Source organism: Periophthalmus magnuspinnatus, chromosome 11 (assembly GCF_009829125.3).
Source record: "Periophthalmus magnuspinnatus isolate fPerMag1 chromosome 11, fPerMag1.2.pri, whole genome shotgun sequence".
NCBI classification, from domain to species: Eukaryota; Metazoa; Chordata; class Actinopteri; order Gobiiformes; family Gobiidae; genus Periophthalmus; species Periophthalmus magnuspinnatus.
In genome coordinates, this window is record NC_047136.2 from 18,728,644 (window position 1) to 18,752,646 (window position 24,003).

Genomic DNA, 24,003 nt, shown 5'->3' on the forward strand with positions numbered 1-24,003 from the left:
TGGCACTGCATGGTCAAATCTAAACCTTTAATTGCAAAAGACAAAAAAAAAAAAAAATTAATACAAAAAATGTAGTAAAAAAAATATTTAAAAATAGCTCTATTGAAAACTATGTTAATCTATATTAATTAAAACAGGACTTTGTATTAGTCTTTGCATCTTGTATCCATGTGCCAATGCCACTAGATAAAAACACTTTGCCTTCATCATTGAAATGTCACCTTACACATTTTGCTTGACTGCGCAAATAAGCCAACTTGGAACATTGTCTTCCCTGCATCTCGTTAAATTCTTCCGAACATACGCACCAGTCACGCTACATGCCGCCCGTCCGGACCGCTCCAGACCCGTGACAACTCACTGTCTCCCGGATAAAGCTCTGAGGCGCACCGCTGAAGATGGATACGAGCCCCGGGGTGTAGCCTACACTTTGCCCCCGGACAGAGTGTCTCCTAGCGGGGCACAGGTCGGCCTCGTCCACACGCGTGTTCATCTGAACTGACAGCCACACGCCACCGCGCTCTCCGGTACTACCGCAGCTCCGCGAGTCAAGCCGCACGTGCGCATACCGGAAGTGCAGGGAGCAGCGAGAGAGGACGACAAAATAAAAGCCCTTGGAAAAAAAAAAAAGACAAAACCTCAATCTTATTATACTTCTCTGAACAAACGTGAAAGTTAAAAATACAACCATTATTACTGCATTTGATTGTTAATGTGTGCTTCTGGGCAAGTCTACTTCAATGTTTTGGAATAGCCTAAATGAAAGTACTGCTGTATTTTTAGAATAAATACTCAAGTAAAAGTACATGGCTAAAAAAATACTCAGTTATAACTACAAGTACTGCCACCAAAATTTTAGGTTACTTAAGTAAAAGAAAAAAGTACAAATGAAAAATATTACTCAGAGTACTAATTACGTTTAAACAGATTTTAGTGGCTTTTTTTTTCAGTATTTCAATATCAGTATTTTACATAAATTAAGTCCTGTGGCTATAACAAGGCCAGAATTATATTCACGTACAGGCACAATGGTAATGCTTTTTGCACCAAAAAGCATTACCGAAAACATTATCCAGTTACATTAACATGAGTATTTGTAATCAGTTACTTTACACCCCAGAAAATCTGTAGTAGAAATGCAATATTTGGTAACTTCTAAAATAGTTGTTTCACAAAAAGCTACATAACTTTATTTATACAGCTTAAAAACCTGCCGTACAGTCAATTTTGGCCTAACTACTCAAACTAAATGCACAACAGGTGACTTGACACTTCCTGTAGCCTGTCAGACTGAAGGGGGCGTGTGCAGCTGTGACTAGCCAGCCCTGGTAGAGATGAGCCAAAAAACTTTAAATTGCAGTTAACCAAAGAAATAGGAAGAAATGTAAAAATAAATAAGTAAAAGTGATTTTTTTTTTCAAGGTTTTTATGGTTATAGTCAGAGTTTACCTTAAATGAAATGAATAGGCCTAAGGGAGGTCTTATAATTTCTCTCCCAGCCTCTGCACTCTTCTCTCCTTCATACTGTTATGTAATGAATCTAAACTGTTATTCATAGATCAGATCAAACAAATGTAAGTCTATGATGACATACTGCAGCTATACATACAAGTGACAAGACTTTTCAGTTCATATGAAGCCAACAGCTGTACACTTTAGTGGGGGCTTGGATTTCTTTAAGCAAAAACATCCACCATACTCCCTTCAAAGGAGAGCCAATTTATGATGTAAGATGTGATGTAAATTGTGTCATATGTAGATTTGAAATAAAATAAACAAATAAACAAACAAACACTTGGGTAACAGTGTACTAGTAAGATAATCTGCATTTAAGAGGTATAGTAAGTCATAATAACCCCATGGTACAGCAACTGGACACCGCCACCTCCCTCTGACCCCAGACCTTATGCAATGTGTATAAAGTAGGATTACAATCTATTTTTAAATGATATGCATAGCTAGCTATGGTGCTTAACACTGCCAAAATAGTAAGATTAGAATAAGATCAGTTACATTGATAATATGGTAGGAATGGCCTGTAAAAAGGGTTTTATTCTTTGTAATATTTTATATATAAGCAGTACGCAAACTTAATTTTGATTTTCAAGCTCCTATATTATGCAAAATTGACTCTTGTGAGCTTTATGCCATGTTAGAAAGTTGTTACCTCATCAAAAAACATATCTGGAGTTGTGTTTTTTTTTATTCATATATCTGAGTAACCCTTTATTATTGGTCTGCCTACATCTCCAAACCTCAAAATGCTCTGTTCCACCTTGTGATGTCATGAAGTGGTAGTTTTCAAGTTAACACCTCCTTTTACCTTTAGTTCAGCATAGATTGGCAATTCCAGGGCTCAAATTATTGAATGATTGTAATGAAGGCATGTGAAGTTAAGAACACAGTGGAGCACTTCCTGTATTACTGTACCACATGATGACATCACAAGGTGGAATAGATTGTTTTAAGTTTGAGAGAAGAACTCATCCTAAATATGCAGATTTTGTGTGTTTTTAAACATGTGTGAATGAACCCCGGGTATGTTTTTGACGAGGTAACAACAGTATAACATAGATCAGTAAATGGTAAAATATGGGCCCTTGAAAAAGAAGGAACATGTCTGTAGTAGTTGTGCAGATGTTTGTTATAATTCCCCAAAAAATGTAAATTAAACATGTCCGGTGGTGTAGGTTTATCGTTAAGCCTCTACTGGCAGTCTCAGTTTATGATTAATTGTTATAGGTGTTTGCAAATTATCCTTTAATAAGACCCCTTAACTTCACAAACTTAAATGAATGAATAATGGACAGATTTGTAGAGCAAATTACACATTGACAAACTACAAATGGACTTTGACTATGTAGATGAAAGTTATAGTTGAGTGCAATGTTTTAGTTTGATGAACCCAATTGAACCAATGTTTCTTCTCAAACCATTTTAACAGAACAATGTTAATGTATGTCTAATGTATAATAGAAATAATAGTCCTGATATAGACATAGTTAGTCCAGGTTTAGTCCTTATTTTGAAGTGTGCATGGAGCCTTATTATGACCCTAGGATATGATTGACATTCACCCATAGTGGAACAGTCACCCCAGGCCAGTGACATTGTTTTTAATATAACCCACCTTTGCTAGTATATTCTAAACTTGAAAAATGGGTTTGTCCAGACCAGTCTAGCCCTGTTGTAATGTGTTTTCTGGGGGCTACAGGAAAAGCCTTGTAAAACCGCTGACATTTCACCTACAGCTTGGCCAGTGGCTTTGTTTTTTTTGAGACACGGCCAAATTTGGGAGAAAAAGAAATTAAAAGAAGTGACAAAATTTGGCCTAATCTCAGACGGATGGCAGGGTCCTGTATAAGGAATTCACAGTTTATTTATTTTATGTTGAACCTTATCATATGTACAGATGTAGGGATTAGGTCCAGAAATTTGGCACAAAAATCCTTTTTTTTTAAGTGCGTAAAAGAGGTTAGACAGGTCATTTCACTAAAACATAGTTAACTACATTATGTTTTAGATATTACTAATAATCTAGTTTTCTCTAGATTTTTGTTTTGTTTCCTCGTGACTCATCACTGTTACCGAGCAACCATAATATTAACAACCATAATGCCCATACTGGTTTGTCAAAGCCTCTCAACAGAAGCTAAGGAGGCAGTATGGGCAGCTATGGCAAAAAACTGTCATTGTGACCTTAAGCAAAACTCTTCCACCCATAGAGAGGCTGATAGCACAGATTAGCAGGCCCGCTTTTGTCAGTCTGTCCCAAGGCAGCTGTAGCTTCAATAGTAGCTTCCCGCCGTCGAGACTGGAGAGAATGCTATATAAATCCAAAGATGAATTAATTACTTAATAATAAGTGACAAAACGTGTCCAAATTGCACAGTTGCTATGGTGAGACTAATAAAAAATACCTTTCTTGTGTGTGAATTGTCCCTGCATTATGGATGTGTTGGTGACATACTGTAGGTAGAAGGATTCTGTTTTAAAACTCACTATTTCCTGTATTTTTGTACCTTTCTTTTCTATTTTTTTCTTCACAAACTGCCACTAAACTTATGTAAAACTATGATATGTATTTAGCACAGGTACTATCCCACTAAACCAAGTCAGCACTAGAAAAACAAACACACTTTAGGCTCTTTTAGCAAACCACAATCATGTCTGTATATTTGAATAAGATGATCACTTTTTAATAATACCATACAACATTATATCACCTTAATCTGCCATTTGCTTATGTGGATATGTTCAGTAATTACCGTGATATTAACCATAAACCAGGTCAAAACATCTACAATTTGACATTTAAAAGCCATTATGGAAGTCTGCTCTCCACCTCAATATTGAACCCCATTGAACCCCTTTTCCGAGTAACAGATGAACGAGCTGGGGCATGGGAGGTTGCTATCTAACCAATCATCTAATAATGAGGTTTTGGGAGGACACAGCTGTGACTGGCTGAGCTTGTTCTACCTGTGTGTCCTGAGCAGACCGCTGACCAATCAGAAGAGAGGTGAACTCGACCACACTATGAGGAAGAGGAGGAGGGGGAGTGGAGCGGCTGATGTTTGCCCTCCTCTGGGCCAGTCCAAAGGGTCCCAGCTATGTTTGAATATGGACAAGAAAATGTTAGGATTAGATTAACAGAATGAATGAACAGTGGTGGAAACAGTACTGACATGTTGTACTTGAGTAGAAGTATAGTTACATAGCGAAAAATATATACAAGTACAAGCACGGGTTTAAAAGTACTCAGAAAGTGCATTTACTCCAAAACTCTACTCAGTTACATTAAGATGAGTATTTGTATTTGTTACTTGTCACCCCTTTGAATGAATTTAGTTGTGAGTAGAGTTGTGTACTGTATTGTTTTATTCACACATGTTCAACGCACAAATTTTGCATATTTACACTGTGTATTTCTCTCACACAGAAAACACTCTGTTCCACCTTGTGATGTCATCATGTGGTAATACTGTAAGTGCTTCATACACCTTCATCAGAATGATATAGATATTTGCATGTGGAATTGCCAATCTCTACTGAGCTAAAGGTAAAAGGAGCTGTTAACTTGAAAACTACCACTTCATGACATCACAAGGTGGAACTGTGCATTTTGAGCTTTGGAGATGTAACAGACATTATTCAGACATGTGTGAATGAAACAAAACACAGCTCACCTTTAAGGCAATATTGTTTTGTGTGCAATCAATAAATTACTATGAATATTTTAAAAGCATGTTTAGTTATCCTAGCTTACTTTAACTACAGTTTCAAAAGTAGCCCACAAAATTAATATATTTTTCTAGCTGTTATTTTTTGTTATATCAAAAAAGACATGGTGCTTGTGTCTGCTATAGAGCTATAATCTGTGACACCTGTGGATCAGTGTGTTATTATTTGGGACATTTAAATCGCAATATTTATCTAAAACTACTTAATAAAAGAAACAGGTCTGCTGACTCCTACATTAGAAAACTGCGTTGCCTGATGGGAGCTGACGTCATCATAAACGTCATCACAACAAAGCGCCATGCAGCTGTCGGCTCCTCCGATGGAAGCTGCACATCACACTAGTGAGTAACGGATTTTTTTTCATTTGTACCAAAATAACTGCACAGTGCTGCTGAATCCTGAATGTATCACCATTTAAGAAAATAAAATTGGAAAAGGAAGTAAATACAGAGGAATGGGTGTGTAACGTGGCGGTGAAAGAAGGAGTTGATCGGCAAAATGGCGGCTTGAATCACTCCAAATACAACTTCATGAGGGTAAATGAGAAGGAAAACAACTATAACATGGTTAAAAGCTCTGAAAAGTTGATTTTGCAGAATGGGAGTGCTTTAAGCGATGTCATGTTTTCTCTCACTATATTTCATCATTTATTTTTTATCTTCACCAAACTGACTTTATTGCCAGCTCTTAAATGTAACCCAAATGAACAAAAAAGTGTTTTATCAATAGTAGTGAAACACAGACCATATAAAGAAGTGGACTAAGTGAGTGTGACGTCACCCACAGCGTCTGGCTCCAGTCACATGAAACTCATCGAGGCTAGAGCAGTTATAGGGACAATTCGGAGCCGAGTTCCAAATTTGGAATTTTGATTGTGAGTATCGTAGCAACCAAAGAACCAATCAGGAGCGAGGCTGTTAAAGGTAATACTTAGCAACACTGTCAATCAAACCCATTGCTAACCTTAGTGGGCACAACCTCAGGGAAAGAATGCACCTGATTTGTTTCACTAATAAAAAAAAAAAAAAAAAGACAAGGCAGCCTCATGGTAACATGCAGTTTAAAATGACACATGTTTTTAGATCTTTTCTAATTATCAGTGTTTAATGGTTAAATATTCATTTTGCCTTTAAAAATGTTGCAATGAATTTAACGTGTACAAAAGGAGTCCCATTCACCTCTCCCCCAGTACTGAGTTATTGAGGACACGGTATACTAAAACTATGTCTGTGTGGTGTATTTAGTATCTCTCCTTATCTGACATGAACAGTGAAGACCAGGTTAAACAGGGAAATGTGCAAAAGGCCAATACTTTGACCCATTTATTTGACTACATTAGCAAAAAGCCTGCTCTGCCGTGTTGGAAGTCTAGAAAAACATTAATAAGCTTTTGGGTCAACGCAGGGAAAGTTCCTAGATCTCAATGGACAACTGAAAAGAGTCTAATACTGCCATGTGATCTGCTGCAGACACATGGCAGATCACATGGGTTTCAGTATGATAGAAAAAATTGATATTTTATATATTATCTTTCCAAAATGGGGAAAGTCCCGAAAAAGTCAAAATATTTAAAAGGAAGTCGAAACCTATATATACAAATTTCAAAGATGAATGTTTCCATATTACATTCACAGTTGAGTATTTTAAATGTTCTGGGATTTAAAGGGGCTGTGTGTAGACTGTGCTCTCCTTAATCTGCAGATAAAAAACATACACAAGGTTTTCTCATTCTCAGTTTATGGACAGGCCTCATGTGAAAACCCAGATCCTCCAGAATTCCCTCTCTGAGCTGCAGAGGCTGCACTAGCACTGATTCATGATTGGCCACAGGTGCTGGGTTTAGGTAGTGACCCCTCAGATCAGAGGCAACCCAAATGAGAGACTCACGTGAACTACATGTGATACTAGGAATCCCTTGGCTTCCAAAAATTCCAAAAATGTCTACACTCAAACCTGTTCAATATTTCATGCTGAACTTGGTGGTAATATTAGCATGGCTCTCGCTGACCTAGTACATCTAGTTGCCTCCTCTCATCTCATCAAAACTGTAGAACAGAAAAACAGGAATACATGTTAACACAGAATATATAAACTATATTAAAACATAGAGTTTACACTGAGTGTATTTACATGCGTACATGCGTGCATCTTTTTGAGTGTCCTGGCTTTGTTTGTGTCCATGTAAATACAGTAACCTGGTTTCAGTATCGTGGAAAAGCCAGCATTGTGGTTATAAACTAGGATCCTCTCACTGGGATATTCTGATAGTATCCAGGATACTGTGGCATGTAGACGTGCAGTATCTTGATTTCTCACCACTTGTGCTGTGCTGAGAATGTGTGAACTAAAGTAAGAAGGTACAGAAGCATCAACCCAAAATGACTCAAACTTTTACCAAGACTTTTTAAGTAACATTTTATACCGATAAACAAAATAAATTAATCTATTGTTTAATCAACCATCTTTTAACACCAGGTTAACATCTGCAGAGGTCTGTGTTGCTCTTGAAGTTATGCTGCTTATGCTTTTTTTTTACTTTTACAAGCGCCCATTACTGTAGCTGTGACAGTGCTCCACAGTATTGTTCTTCTTTGCCAGTTTAAGGCTTTTTGTTTGTTTTTAGCAAAGTTACCAACATGTTTAGCTGCCTGCCATATCTTGCCATGGTAGCCATAGTTACCAGTCTATATATAAAGGAAACTCTGGTTCCTCATGTGTCCAGGGATAGTAGATAGGAGAGTAACCTGGTTTCTCTGAGCAGATGTAAACGTCATATCCAAAATACTGCCATAACCAGGACATGGCTCATAACGGGGATACCTGCATGCATGTAAACACACTCATTGTCAGAGATTCTTGGTGATCAAACATCACATCTAATTTAACGTATTTTCCCATCACAATTTTATTATGTGACTTTATACAGTAAAAACATTATAAAATACAGATACGGTACAAACAGTGCTAAATGAGAAGCGAAGAATGCCAAATTTGTTTTTCAAATCCTGCCATTTGAAATTTTAAAGCTGGGAAAATAGATTTACGATGCCAATCTATAAAGAATCTGCCAAATAAGTCTTTACATTTTTACACCCGGCACGAGTGAAGTCAAGAACACAAAGCAATTTTCCACGGGCAAGGTAATTATGACCTAAAAGTAAAACAATGGCCCAACAGAAAATTAAAATAAATGTTCTAAATAAAAGAAATTGTAACACATGCTTTAAACAATGCAGTTAACCAATTTATATTACATGAGAATGGGAAGTGAGTAACACGAGGAAGCTAAATAAATGACCAAAAATACAAATATATATATAAAACAGTGCCTGAGGAGACCATCAGCCTAGTTTTAGCTGATGTTGCATTTATCTTTTTGGCATTAAAATTATGTCGATGTGGCAACCGACATTCCCAAAATACAAGTCTGGACTCTGAACTGAAGAATCAATTGTTAGGCTGTTGCTTAAAGAGGGGGTATTGCTAACACGAACAGGAAAATGCTAGCCAAAAACTATGAATTAATGCATTTTATTAGTTTCACTTTTGACGCTCCGAGTCTCCCCTCACTTCGCTCCCTGCAATCAGCATACATCCCACTAATGAAAATACTGCACACTGCATCAGGTTTGTTAAGTTGTGTGCAGTTTTGTATCATATTTTAGTATATTTATGGAGAACTGTCATGTCGGCGCATAGGTGATGAGGGCTTGTGGGCTGAAGAGAGTTCGGGGCCCGGGAGATATCGCTAAAATACTCAAACATGTATGGGTGACGTCCAAGTAAGCATTAAACAACGAGGAGCAATGCAGTTTTAGCGCATTATCGCGTTCGTTGTGGTGTTCTACGACTCCGCAAAGTACTACAAGCTAAAATGTCTCCCCTCTGAATCTGAAAATCCTGTTCACTGTCTGTAAATATCTCAAATATCAGTTACTTCAGTGTTTTAATTGAAGCTAGTCCCTACATTCTACTCAGCTGACCATTTGTTTACCATCTGTTGCTATGGTGATGTCATGGCAGCAGAGCACTGATACAGAATGTGATTTAACCTCTGCCGGACTACTTTCTGTACTATGCAGTATTAACACATGGTAGTTAGACATTGGCGTTCTCACTGACTACGATATAAAACCTCTTCAGACATGTTTTTGATGAGGGAACAACGTTATGACATGTTAGATAGCTCAACAAAATACATTTTACAGAATACCCCCTCTTTAAGTCGGAATACACAGAAAAAGCAAAAAGCTAAAAGTACCCATTATTTGTTTGTAGCGCTGCATGCTAACTGAAGCTAATTAAAGCTACATGCACAAGCTAATGAATATACTGGTAGCAAAATTTAAATGTCCATGGAGACAAGCAGGCCACGCCATCAGGCTAAGTAAGTTACAGGTCCGATCTGTGGAGAGGCAACCTAGCTCACAGTAAGAATTAAGGTCTTTGTGGAACACTTGTAATTGAATGAATAAATGATGACCAAGTTTAATGTCATACTATAGAACATTTAAAGGACCCATATTATGGTATTTTCTGACCTATGTTATAATGTTTTCTTATCAAAAACATCCCTGGAGTTGTTTTTTGTTTCGTTTACACATTTTCGAAACGCACAAACCCTGAATATGTAGTTCAGAAAATACTCAACTGTTCCACCTTGTGATCTCGTGTGGAAATACAGGTGCTCCACTGCGTTTTTAAACTCTAAACATCTTCACTAGAATCATTTGGATGATTTCAGCCATGGACTTTCCAATCTATACTAAACAAAATGTAAAAAGCTGTTAACTTGAAATTTGCCACTTCATGACATCACAAAGTGGAACAGAGCATTTTGAGCTTTGAAGATGTAGACAGACTTAAGGTAAAAGGTTATTCAAACATGTGTGAATGAAACAAAACACACAAGTCCAAGTGCGTTTTTGATGAGGTAATAACATTCTAACATCAGCAGCTCACAAGAGTCCATTTAGTAATATAAGACCTTTAAGGTAAAGCAGGTGACAGACCCTCCTCCAGGAAAGTTACATAATGCCGCTTTAAAAAAAAAAATACTGTAAAAAGACTAAATAAATATGTAACACAACTTTGAATTGTAACTTTTCATCCCAAGAGACAAACACTATTGACCTCATCTTTGAATAAACCGTGTTATACAACATTAGTTGGACTATCAATCATATAATCCCAAAAGGTGAAATACCGCCATTACAATCAGATACTATTACATGTTTCATTTTGGGAAATAAAAAGACAGTTGGCAACAAAAGATACTGTTCAGAGTCCAGACAACACTGCCCCCTGGTGTTGAACGCTGTACAGTGAAAGTGTGCATCATCCAGATCGAAGCAGGCGCGTAGGCATAGAGTATCCTGTACGTTTGTTTGGGAGAGTTCATAGAGTTTTTTAAAATATCTTCTTCTTTTTGTTCTTTTCCAAGGTCCTGAAAAGAAGACAAAAAAGTCTGTTACCTTAATGATGAAAACTTGGCAACTCTGTATTCAAAAGTATACTTAATAACATAATATAAGTAGGGACGACAGCTTCTTTACTATCAAGCTTTTTTCAGTAATGAGCCACTGCATCCATGGAATTTTTTTCTTGGATCTATTGATACTTTTCAGTGACATCACGCTGGGGATGTTGTACTGTACACCTATAGCAGAATGTTCAGCAGTTGCCATGGTAACATAACACACATTAACAATAGCTACTAAAAAAGTTAAGACTGTCTGAAACTAGAGAAAAAATATAAAATGGATTTAAACAACATATTTACATGAGCCTGTGATCAATACGTGGTCAGAGTCCTGCCAAAAGATGAGTGACTAACTGAAAAACTGTTGGCCGACGCTAACTAACTTGTGAGTGCAATGTTATTTCAGAGATACTTGTTTAACAGCACAAATCAGCTCACCTGTTTTAGTTCCAGATTTTTTACAGTCAAATTTAGTTAAATAAATCTCAGATCAATGTCTAACTTGAATAAACAGACATTCAGACAGAGCAGTGCCTACATTAGCATCACACCTTCAGAGAATGTTGATGACATAGTATCAATAAAGTCCAAGTCTAGCCCTTAAGTTCCATATGTATCCCTAAAACTGTAGTTCACCTGGACAGGTCTAGTTTCTGCTGCTCGATGATCCTCTGCTGAGCCTCCCAGGATGCCTTCTCCTCCTCGTGCTGACGTCTCTTCTCCTCCAGCTCTTTGTGCTGCATCTCCAGGTTCTTCTTCATCTGCTCATGACGTCTCTGCAGCTGTACACACAAACACGTTCACATTCATGTAAAAATGTTCACTTTTAAAGGTCCTAAATAATGTGAAATTGACTCTTGTGAGCTTTAAGCCATGTTATAATGCTGTTCCCTCCTCAAAAACATACCTGGAGTTGTGTTTTGTTTCATTCACACATGTTTGAGTAACCTTTTATAATTAGTTTGCCTACATTTCCAAAAGTCAAAATGCTCTGTTCCACCTTGTGATGTCCTGAAGTGGTAGCTTTCAAGTTAACAGCTACCTTTTACCTTTTGTTGAGTAGAGATTGACAATTCCAGGGCTGAAATTATCCAAATAATTCTAGTGAAGGAGTATGCAGATTAAAAACTAAGTGGAGCATTTCCTGTATTACCACATGACATCACAAGGTGGAACAGAGTGTTTTGTGTTAGAGAAGAACACAGCCAAAATATGCAAACAACACAAATCCAGGTATGTTTTTGATAGAGAAAAATCATTATAACATAGATCAGAAAAATAGTGTAATATCTAGGTAACATGCTGAGATAAAACTACTCTTGTCTCAATCTTCGTGCAGCTTAAAAGGCCAAATGACTTCAAATAGCGAGGTACCACATATCGATCAATCTCAATTTTCAGTTTTATTTTTTATTTTATTTTCAAAAACAAGATAAAATGGCCCAATTTCTTCAACCAAAGTGTGCTCCAAACCCAATTGACTGATTCTCACTCGAATTTGATAAACTGACTGGCCCTACAGATTGCTCACAAGTCACTACCCATTTGAATCAAAGCTATGGCAGTTTTCACTTTCACTTTTGTATCCGAGTAGGGCAGATTTTGTTGTTCTCTTCATCTATGGATGGACTGGTCTCACCTCGGCCTCTGAATCCTTGAGCTTCTGTAGCTTCTCCTTGACCTTCATCTCAAACACCTGCTCCATCTCCTGCTCCATCTTCTTCATCTTGGCCACGTGCTCGCGCCGCTCCTCCTCCATCTGGGCCAGAGGACTCCTGCAGAGATAATACAGTGTCTAAATATGAAGGAATGTTTTATTTTAAGTCTGAAGTGAACAGAGAGGTAACGCAAATCACAGAGCAGGGAAAGAAAGAGAGCATCGTTCAAAGTAAGAACCAAGTCCCCTAATTCCTCTGTAGCAGTGAAAAGCTTTTTTTGCTTGTGTTCAGATTCTACAATTTGATGCCATAATTTCAGATGGAGGACAGAGGTCAGTATAACCAAGTATGTAACTGTCCATAACTGTAACCTAGTTAACAAGGGCCAAAACTGGTCTAAATTACACAATAGTTATGATTAGACTGATAGAAAATGAATGCCAACACCTTTATTTTGTTAAATGAAGCTTTAAACTGTCAGAAAAATGTCTTCCTTCAGCATGAACTGCTCTACATTTTGTCTAGACTTTTCAGTGTTAATGACAGGTACAGAGATTCTGTTTTAGAACTCACCACTATTTCCTGTATGTTTTTATCACTTTTCTTCTCAACTCTTTTGCCACAAACTGCCACTTCACCAATGTAAAACTGTCTAATTCTGACTTGGTTTGGTGGGATAGTTAATATTTATCATGACAACCTTGTATTGTATTAAACAACTTTAAATACTTGAATTAAAAAAGCAAGCATGCAAACAAAAAAAAAATACAACAACAAAAAAACAAAAAAAAACAAAGCATGCTTAAGGCAAGGTAAAGCTTAAATGTTTAGAGGTGATTAGAAGAAGCATGTGCAGAAATGATAAGTAGTGAAATGAGACTTACATGCCATCACCTGTCTCAACACTAAAAACAAAAACACAGACACTTAGCATGCAGTTAATCCATGCATTATCTATGATCGTGTGCTGGGGATTAGCAGCCAGATGGTGGTGCTGTTAGTGTCCTGGGATTAGCACACCTTTAGAGGGGTTAGTGCTGACTAGTGCTTGGGTTTAAGGGCGGACCTGCTTTACACACAGTTGTTTACTCTAATCTACAGGTCAGTAGTCCACACACTGACTGCTGACCTCAACTAATTTACTAATGTAAACTTAGCTGGTTTCAATGCTAACACATAGAATCTAAACTCTTCAGGGTTGTATAGTAGCAGTAGATGGCAGAGGAACATTATTTTGAACTCAATATGTTTCATTTTTTATATATAATAGTGTTTTTGTCATAGTATGTTGTTGTGAGCCATTGAGGCTCAAACGGTTAATGTCTATGGTTCATTATTATTGATGCTATGGCGGTCATAATGCTAAAATTTAAAACTCAATTTTGTTAAAAAACTGATACTCGATAACACAGTAATTCAACAAAATCAAAACTAATATTCCAAAACCAAAAAAGTGGCTTTACCATGTGGTCTTAAATTTGTCTGGTCCTAAAACTATTCATGGAAAGGTCTTTTTTTTTTTCTTGTCCAACTATTGATAATATACCGAATATCTTGTTTTGATACTAGTTTCAGGTGACAATTACTACTGCACTATCTTTTTAAAAAACAATCTTAAACAATAAGTAGCAATGCACCGATCTAGCTTCTTCAGTTTCAATACCAATATCGATACTATGAGTATCCACTGATATCCGATTTTAACAGATATCACTGTAGGGACAGAAAATGGTACCATTTCTTTAAAACAATGTTAACTTCTTACACAAGAGATCCAATTGTGTTATGCAACTGTCATTTATCCTTCAAACTGCTTCATATGAATACCACTTTAAACATTATGAGACTTTCTAGGACAAAATTAGCCAGTAAATCATCATACATTACATAACATTCAGAATTAGAATGACTGTATCAGTACTATGAAGTTGAGCTGTATCTCACTTGGATGTGTTTTGATGACAGGCCTCGTAGCAGCATGTGATGTACCACAATAGAATACTTACTTGGTTAGCTGTCCCTTATTCTTGTTGTTGTCAACACCATTGTAAGTGACAGCTGCCAGTTTTCTGCTACGGTAATTTTCATAGTGAACATTGTTGGTCACGTCTTTCAAGTCCTGCATGTGTGTTCTGAAAGAAGAGAAATCAACACAAGAAATAAAACATATCCCCAACTTGCACAAAATGTAGAATAAATGAGTTTAATAAAAAGATTTCAGTAGATTTAACAAAATTGGATCTTAATAAAACTGTTGGTTTCTTTGGTATTAGAGTGTTAAAATGTTACATTTACAGTGTGCCGTCCTTACCTAATTAGCATGTTTCGGAGAATTGTGAAATCGCAATGTTCACTGTTTTCCACTGTAACAAGAGTAGAAAAAAATATAACATTTTCAGCTTCAATGAATATTAAATAGTATTTTGTACAACTATTACCAGGTAGTGTTGCAATACATAATAAATATAATATACTATAAATAAATATAAATACTATATAAAATAATAAAATATTTAAAAAAAGATAAAATTCCAAACTTGATACTTGATACTGAATATGCTCGATACTCAAAACTCTTTATATTACGATGCAGCCTTATATCTGTGTAATCCCTCAGTCGTCCAGGTAAGTTCTATGGTGGTCCATGGGTGTATACTGGTCTGTGTGGTCTTATACTTGATCGGATACAGCTCAAGATCATTCTAAAGATATTCAGAAAAGGTTAATTTCTTTCATGTAAATGTGACTTTTTAGTATCGGTACTTGTTCAATGAGCATATAGTTTCGATACTAGTTTTAGTATCATTTAGTGTCTGATTTTCGATACTTTTGACAGTTCTAAAATCAGACATAATTATTGACTTAATTTGTCTGCAATTTTAAATTAAACAGAGTATTTTTCTTATGTACAAGCCTGCAGGTCCAAAGTCCCCCAGCAGGTGTCTCCCTACACTGCAGCTGCCTGTGGTCTCCTGAGGTTTGAGACTGTATCTTTGGTGGAGAGACTTGCATAGCTTCTCATGGACCTTGCCCTGTGTTCTCCGCTTCCCGCCCTCTCCATATTTACGCTGACACGCGGCCAGAAACATTTTTGGTATTCCGGCACTCACTCCCCAAGGACGCAACAAGCAAACCAGTCCCACAACGGAGCATCCACAGCTCAAGTGGTGGACGGTAAATACAGACTGTAATGTAGGGCTGTAGTCGATTAAATACATTCTAGGTCAACTATAGACATGTCCTGACCCAAACTGCACTCACAAGACTACACCTGCACAGGAGTTCATCCAAAATCAATTATTTATGCAGAAACAATGTATTTACATAAAGACAGATTAAACTTGCGAATCATGAGTTTAATCTGTCTTTTTACATGCAAATACCAAAAAATCCCAAATCTTCAGCTAACTCACTCACTCACTCATAACTTCTCCTTTCTGCTGTTGTCCCATATAAATCCTTATAATCTAAATACAAGTGTTAGTCAGCATTTTGATCGACTAAGACATAATCAAGCGATGAATCGACCAAACTATTCAAGTCCTACAGGTCTAATGCTTTGTTCTCACTGCAGCCTCCCATCAGTTATGCCATTATAGTAATGTTTCATATTTGACAAAGCCACATCACTAAATACACAGCTAGCATCACCGCATTGTCGTCACTACTTCCTGTCACAAGTCAGCTGCAATGTTAGTAATACAACTACAGCAGTTTATAGTTACACATTTTCTTGTTTTCAGCAAACACCTTCTCTCATTATAAAGCTTCAGATATTTCATACTTACTTAACACATGTACACTACTAGAGATGCACCAATATCAGTACTGGTATTGAATATTGGAAGCGATACTGAAAAATTTTGGATTAGGTATCAGTCTCATTATATCCAATTAAAGGCCAAATCACAATATGGAACTATTTACAGACTGATTTTGTCCTAAAAAGTGTCAATGTTTGAACTTTTATTCATGCAAAGTTGTTTCAGTAGTTACTTGAAGGATAAATAACAATTACATCTCTTATGTAATTAACTGTCTTAGGGAAATAAGTGCCATTTTCCAGCCCTACACTGGTATGGGTTAATACCGCTTATTAGCAGATACTTAAAGTCGATATATCGGTATGGGAACTGAAAAAGCTGGATCAGTGCATCCCAATACACTAATCAAAAGTCTGGACACACTTTTTCATTTATGTTTCTTCTTTGTTTCCATAATTATTTCCATTGTAGACTCCCACTGAAGGCATCAAACAATGAACAGATGGAATGTAGTAAACAAAATACATTGTTTTAGATTGTTAAAAATAGCCTTTACCCTTTGCTCATTTCATGTAACTTTATTATTAATATCTTTGAGAGAAGGTACCACTGTTAACAAAGCAAAGGGTGGTTACTTTGGCTACAAAAAAGGTAGTCAAGTTTTTTTACTTTTCTTTTCTACCCAATTCCATCTTGCAACATAGATTTGATGTCTTCTGTATATCTATAAAACGCAGAAAGCAGTACACATAACGGAAAACTGTCATGCGATGTTAGGAAGTAGTATTCAAAATAAACAAGGACAACCTTTACACTTGGTGCTACTACCATTACCAACTGCTATGTATACTACTACTACTACTACAATAAGACAACTTGTATTGAACCAGAGTATACTTAAAGCTAACATTAGCATCTACCTGCAAGGACATTTCAATAGAACAACAACTATACAACTTATTTTCACTTCAAATAATACAACTCACGTAAAGTAATTGAAAGTGAAACATGGTTGCCAGGTAGTGAGTTTATGACTACAACAACTACTACAACTAGAACTGCTATGACCTGCTATAACTACTACAAGTACTATTTCAACTACTACTACTACAAAATCTACTGCAATAAGAACTAAAACGACTGCAACTACTACGTAACAACTACAGCTACAGGTGCTAGTAGTTTATGACCACTAAAACTGCTACGACCAGAACTACCACTAAAAGTACTATTTCAACTACTACTTCAACAACTGCTACAACTCGTTACGCAACATGATAGTGACTGCTCAAATCGATACGACCAATCACATGTGGAGATGGGCAAAACAGAAGCACATGTCTCCCATTACAGCTTTGTACATAACCGACCACATGATGTTGACTCGATAACTCGATAAGTTATTGTGCGTTTGTGACTCGACAGTGCTCCTGCTGTATTGATCCTTGCACGGGGAGCGGATGAGTAGTTGACCTTTGACTCCTCACCTTCTGCCACGCCCCAGGGATACTGCCTTCCGCGCACCCTCTTCCCGTTGACCTCGATGATGGTGTTGCTGCCCACTACGGCCAGGGGTAAGCGTTCCTGTGGAGGGAGAGGGGACAACTGTTGCATAGCTCGGGAACAAGTTCAAAAATAGTCCATCCTACGTCTGTGCACTAATAGAGTATGCAAACAGGCCAGTACAGAAGTTAGACTGGCGTGTTTGATTTAGAGGAAAGATTTGGAAAATGAATGGTAATGCGCTAATTTGTATAACTCTTCAGGTATTCCACAGTATGGCATTAATCGTATTCATATCCACGGAAACAGGCATGCCATTAAACCAAGCAGTTCACAGTAAGAATGCAAGTTTTACAAGGTATTTCGTAAGCCATATAAAGACCTGTAATTGAATACATAAAATAGACACCTTGGAAGATTACGGGCAAATGGTGACTACCTGCACTTGTACTTTATTACATGGGAAAATAAACTGGTACAGCTTCCGCCTCTATTATTTTTTTTTCCATAATCAAGCAGCCCCAGATGATGCCACTCTCACAGGGGCGTAGGAGCCTATATTTGTAATTACATGGTATAACAATGGGAAGGGAAAATCCATTAACACTGAACCTGGATCATTTCCATTTGTGACATTTATCAAAACCGCACCATAAAATTTGAAAGCCAAAAAAATATATACTTCGGATTTACTTGAATTAGGACGTCCTGTACCAAATTTTTTCCCATGTATTTGTGCAAAATATGTCAGATATATTATATAAGCAGCTCTTAAGGTAAAAATATGTCTGCTGTGTGTTGTCTGCGTTCAGTTACAAAGCGTTTTATTGTCCGATGCTTTCCTGTGACGACAAAACTCCAATTTGGTCTTGGAAAGTTGTGAACCGCTCTTATAAACTCATTGCGGTGAATAACTAGGATGCTTGGAATGCTTAAGGTGAGTGAAGAATAACTTTAGACCACTGCAAACTGTAGAATGAACTGATTCTTGTTTTCACGTTTTTAAGACAGTAAAAATCACGATGAGTTTACAAAATAACATGCACACCTTGATTTTTCGGACAAATTTCATCTCCTCCTCGTCATCCGTCTCCGGGAACTCGTAGATTTTGATTTTGTGTTCCTGAATTTCTCTCATGATCTACAGAAATGGGATGATATGAAAAAAGAGACAGATTAATCAATACAAGTGCATGCAGGACTAAAACACTGATATTCACAACAGGGATGGGTCAATAAGCAGAGTGGAACAAACCTTTGGAGTTACACATGTGCTAACAAAACATCAATACAATTCTATAATGTACCAGCGATAATTGTGAGTGTTGTAACAGTGTTGTAATCATCACGCGCATAAAATATGACACCCATTTCCTGTTTGTGTTTTTACGGGCCGTGTGACAGAAATATGCATGTCACTGTAGTCCCTGTAAGAGGGGACTGGGTATTTGGTAGCTAAGGATAACAAGTTTAAAGCTGTCAAAAGATTGTTATTGTAAAAACTAGAGAACATAACTATTGATATTTTGCAGTGACATCATGCTGCATGTATTGCTATGGGGGAATGCTCAGCAGTTACCATAGAGATGCAAAGAACACATTAACAAACATTGTCAAAAAGAGTTTTAAGATCATCTGAAAACAACTCAAAATACAAAATTTATTTAAACAACACATTTTCAAGAGCCTGTGGTCAATACGAGCGTTCATGGTCTTCTTTAGGTGTTTGATTTGCAAAATAAATGTGAGAGTGACTAATTGAAAAACTGTTAGCTAGCTAGCTTGTGACTCTAATTTTATGTGAGTGGAACTCAAGACTCAAGTAAATCATCTCACCTGTTGTAGTCCCAGCTAAATCCGTTCTTTACAATGACATTGTGTTAAATAAAGCTCAGATTAAAGTTTAACTTGAGTAACAGAGCTTCAGATAGAGTAGTGCCTTCAGTTAGCATCACATCCCCAGGGAATATTGACTAGTACAAAGAAAGGATACATCAGTGGTTATGAAACAGAGATAAACTAGTTCTATTTTAGAACTGAATTAATGTTGAAATAGTCCTGAAGTAGACCTGGTTTAGTCTTGGTGTTAACTTAGTCTGGAATTGGTTTAGACCTAATTCACTTTTGTTTAAAGAGCATATGGTATGTTGTACTAAATACAAATACACTAAAATATATGACTGGACAATGACAAAAAAAAAAAAAAGATAACACCAATAAATGTAAAATAAATCTTTAAACTGTGATCCTTGTGCATAATCTGTTGTGTGAACTGTGTGGGAATACTTTTACATAAGTGGCAGTTTGTGAAGATTTAGGAAAACAATAATAAATATTCACCACAGGTAATATCCCACCAAACAAAACACTTAAAAAAACAACAACAACATGACAACCTGTCACATACACTTAAAGTTCTGGTCATTAAGTCTAGAGGCCTTTCAAGTAGTACTTGAAAAGCCAAAAACTACGGTGAGTAATAGACATATTTAGAATTACTCATCTCCATCTGTCATATCGCAAGACAGATGGATCTTATGTGAACTTAAAGGGTCTATATTACACCCTTTTCTGATCTATGTTATAATGGTTCCTCATCAAAAACATCCCTGGAGTTATGTTTTGTTTCATTCATACATGTTTAAGACACAAAACCCTGCATATCTAGGTTAAGTTCTTCTCTCAAACAGAAAACACTCCACATCCACCTTGTGATGTCATGTGGTAATACAGGAAGAGCTCCATTGTATTTTTAAACTCCATACACCTTCACTAGAATCATTTGGATGAGTCAGTGCTGGAATTGTCAACCTCTACTGAACAAATGGTAAAAGGTAAGTCGTTAACTGGAAAACTACTGCTTCATGACATCACAAGGTGGAATAGAGAATTTGAGCTTTAGAGATGCAGACAGACAAATAATAAAGGTTATTCAAACATGTGTGAATGAAACAAAACACTCCAAGTAACAAGATTATAACATGACTTAAAGCTCACAACAATACATTTTGCATAATATAAGTCTAGAGGCATTTAGCAGTTGAAAAGCCAAAAACAATGATGGGCAGTGCTTCATAAAGAAAGCCTTAGAATTACTCATCTCCATCTGTCATATGAGTGAACTTAACAGATTTGAATGGAGGCTTAACAATTCTATCTTGAAAATGCAGAAATGTTGTTGAAGCTGTGCAAGCTGAACATGGATTGCACATGAAGCAGTAAAAAGTTAGTGCGAGGTGCAGAGGTTACAGGTTGTAGACGAGTGTAAAACATGTGTTAAAATAGACACATTTGGCAGTGTCGTTAAAGGCCAAACCAAAACACTGCATAAGGACTTTACGGCTGCAGCTCACCTGTCTCTTGAACTGCTGGCACTCCTCAGGTGTCATGGTGTCCGCTTTGGCGATGAGGGGGATGATGTTGACCTTTTCATGGAGCCTCTTCATAAACTCGATATCAAGAGGTTTGAGTCTGCAGATGCACACAGGACACAGAGGACACATGGATGGTAGATGTCAGATGTTTTCTTGTCTACAGTCCACTCATAGGGCATAACATTGTTTAAAGGTCCTACATTATGCAAAGTTTGAATTGTGAGTTTTGAGCCAGGTTGATCGGCAATATGGCATCTTGAAAATAAGTGATTAAAATATAAATAAGTGATCAAAGTGAAACTTTGAGAGGGTAAATGAGAAGGAGAAACAACTATAACAAGGTTAAAAGCTCTGAAAAGCCAATTTTGCAAAATAGGTCTGCTTTAAATCAAGTTTGACACTGGCGTAAATTGGATGACGTTTTGCTTGTTGATGACATACGTAGAGGGATTCACTCAATACTTCTTCCTATATTTTTATCCTTTTCTTCTCAACTGTTTTTTCCACAAACTGCAACTTAACTGATGTAACATTATGATAAATATTTACTACAGGTATTACCAAGCCAAGTCAGAATTAGAAAAACCTGTCATATGAGCTTTAAAATAAAATAAATGCATAATAGTTCTTTATTTATTTAGGAAAAGGGGAAACCGTGAATATTAATGAACATTTAGACAACGATGCCAGATTATAGCCTTGGGTTAATTTCCATCTGCAGACGCCCTGCCAGGTTGAGGTTAGGAAAAAAAACCAACACACTATTTACAGAGACACAGGCAAACAAACAACAAAAGTGATTACAGGGTCATGTTAGTACAGCCATTTGTATATATTGCAGTCACAGTTAGGAGCAAAATATCCTATCTGTGTTAATAGAAAAATCTTGTGCCTGTAGATTAGACCTTTATAAACATGTTCTGAAATACATGGGATTAGTGTATTAGATTATCTGTTCATATTTCAGTCTTATCTCAGATGATCACAATGCTGGAGTTATTCAAAATGTGAACTCACAACAGAATCCTACTTTTTAAACATAATTCGCGAATCTAGTGTAATCTCTATACTTGTCGCATACACAAACTCGATATCATATGGTTTGAGTCTGCAGATGCACAGAGGAGACAAACGACACATGGATGGTGAGGGAGAGATATTTCATGGCTTGGCTGACCCCATCGTGCACATCTGGAGGATTCAGACCACACAGTAAATCTGAGCCTCTCAAATCCAGAAACACTTTTTAAATACTATTATGGTTTATTATGGGATTTTGATGTTACATTCCAGGCCCTGTAATTTTGGGGTGAAAGTAGCTCAGTTGCTGAGTGTTTGTCCACCGATCTGAAGGTTGGCGGTTCCAATCCCACTCTCGACATAAACATCATTGGTTAAGAGGTCAGATCCACTGACCCACAGGTTGGTGGTGTGATTCCAGCTCTGACAGATGAATGCTAACACTTAACAGTCCCTCTGTATGCATGTGTGGCAAGTGGTTTCCTCGTGTAAAATGCTTTGAGTGCCTTGGGGGTGGAAGAGTGTTATATAAAATGTGATCATTTACCATATGGGTGCTACAATTGTCCAACTTCGTGGTTAACAAAGACCAAGGTAAATAACAGAATGGATACAAATTTCATAAATAATACAAATAAATACCACAGATGCATTTTGCTTCCATATTGCATACTAAAATAAAGATGGGTCTAATGTAAATAATAAAATTCAAATTGATAATTAAGTGTTTTTAATTGAAAAATGAATGGTACAGTTACCCCATCATGCCATGTGTGGTCTGGAATTTTCCACAGTTCAACATTAAAGTCATCTGCATGCAGATAAGCAGATGACACCATAGGACAATGTTCCAGCTCATGTCTGCTCACAGTGAACAATGTATGTTTTTCATGATAAGCAATAAAAAACATGCGCGATGCACAAGTGCATCATAGATTTAGGTTTAATGCCTGACTGTGGAACATTCCAGAAAAAAAAAAACATGGAGAGAAGCAGGTGGCTGACTCCCCGCCAGAAAAGTTACATAGTGGATCTTTGATATTACAACATTCCATAGGCCAATAATATTTAAAGAAAAGGGTCAGTAGAACGTACCCATGTCCTGAGGGAGCGATGAAGTACAGGCAGCACTGGACCCTGTTGTCGGGCATCTGTCTCCTATTGACGCGGGATTCTGCGTTCAGGTAGTCCTCAAATTTATTATCGATGTAATCGATGACCGGCTGCCAGCTGAGGACAGACACAGCAGAGAGGACATTGGTTGTAGTTTTGAGTTTTTTTTTTTTTTTTGGAGGAAATTAACATAATTAAATTAGCTTACCAGTTGCTGTTATCTACTGCATCACCAAAACCTGGAGTATCCACAATAGTGAGCAACAACTGGACTCCTCCCTCCTTTACAAGGACTTTAGACTGTTCCACCTGCAACGGGACAAACCAAAAATATATTAACCTCATGTGTCACAACCAGCAGGGATGACAACAAACATAAAATAATTGTGACCATTTCAGAAGCAAAAACTAAGCCACTTCAAGACAATGACACTCCATAAATGAAATTCTACATGTGTTTTTTTATGTGGCTCTATGTCACCTTAACTTTACTTCATCTTTCAGAATGTTTGATTATAAAGCTGGTCAAAGAGGTTAGTGGTTTGAATCCCACTCTCGGCATAAACATCACTGGTAGAGTGGTCAGATCCGCTGACCCGCAGGTTGATGGGTGTGACTCTCTTGAGTGTCTGCATACACTGGTGTATGAATGTGTGTGTGAGTGGGTAAATGGTTCCTTGATGTTAAGCTCTTTGAATGCCGTGAAGGTGGAAAAGAGCTATATAAAAATGTGACCTTTCATCATATACCCCACATACTAGACAAGAAATGGTAATCCATTGGATAATGTGAAAGAACATAAATAAGGAATTGCTTTGTTGTTGGGTCATGGTGTTGATAATCGT

The 24,003-nt window shown here is 37.1% G+C and overlaps 2 protein-coding genes across 3 annotated transcripts in view; both read right to left on the reverse strand.

Moving 5' to 3' along the window:
• Positions 1 to 534, reverse strand: part of eepd1 (endonuclease/exonuclease/phosphatase family domain containing 1) — a 38,342-nt gene extending 37,808 nt beyond the window's left edge. The window contains exon 1 of the mRNA XM_033975469.2: positions 309 to 534. The gene's annotated coding sequence lies outside the window, so the exon portion shown is untranslated. The remainder of the gene's footprint in view (positions 1 to 308) is intronic.
• Positions 535 to 8,124: 7,590 nt separating this feature from the next.
• Positions 8,125 to 24,003, reverse strand: part of septin7a (septin 7a) — a 57,686-nt gene continuing 41,807 nt past the window's right edge. The window contains exons 4-14 of one of the 2 annotated variants that reach the window (XM_055225290.1): positions 23,367 to 23,467; positions 23,141 to 23,275; positions 21,005 to 21,122; positions 18,700 to 18,792; positions 17,636 to 17,732; positions 14,696 to 14,747; positions 14,391 to 14,516; positions 13,269 to 13,289; positions 12,366 to 12,501; positions 11,363 to 11,508; positions 8,125 to 10,690 (exon numbers count right to left, since the gene is read on the reverse strand). In XM_055225290.1, coding sequence (XP_055081265.1) covers positions 10,654 to 10,690; positions 11,363 to 11,508; positions 12,366 to 12,501; positions 13,269 to 13,289; positions 14,391 to 14,516; positions 14,696 to 14,747; positions 17,636 to 17,732; positions 18,700 to 18,792; positions 21,005 to 21,122; positions 23,141 to 23,275; positions 23,367 to 23,467 — 1,062 coding nt within the window. In that variant the 3' untranslated portion in view covers positions 8,125 to 10,653. The remainder of the gene's footprint in view (positions 10,691 to 11,362; positions 11,509 to 12,365; positions 12,502 to 13,268; positions 13,290 to 14,390; positions 14,517 to 14,695; positions 14,748 to 17,635; positions 17,733 to 18,699; positions 18,793 to 21,004; positions 21,123 to 23,140; positions 23,276 to 23,366; positions 23,468 to 24,003) is intronic. The other variant, XM_055225291.1, reaches the window with a different exon arrangement.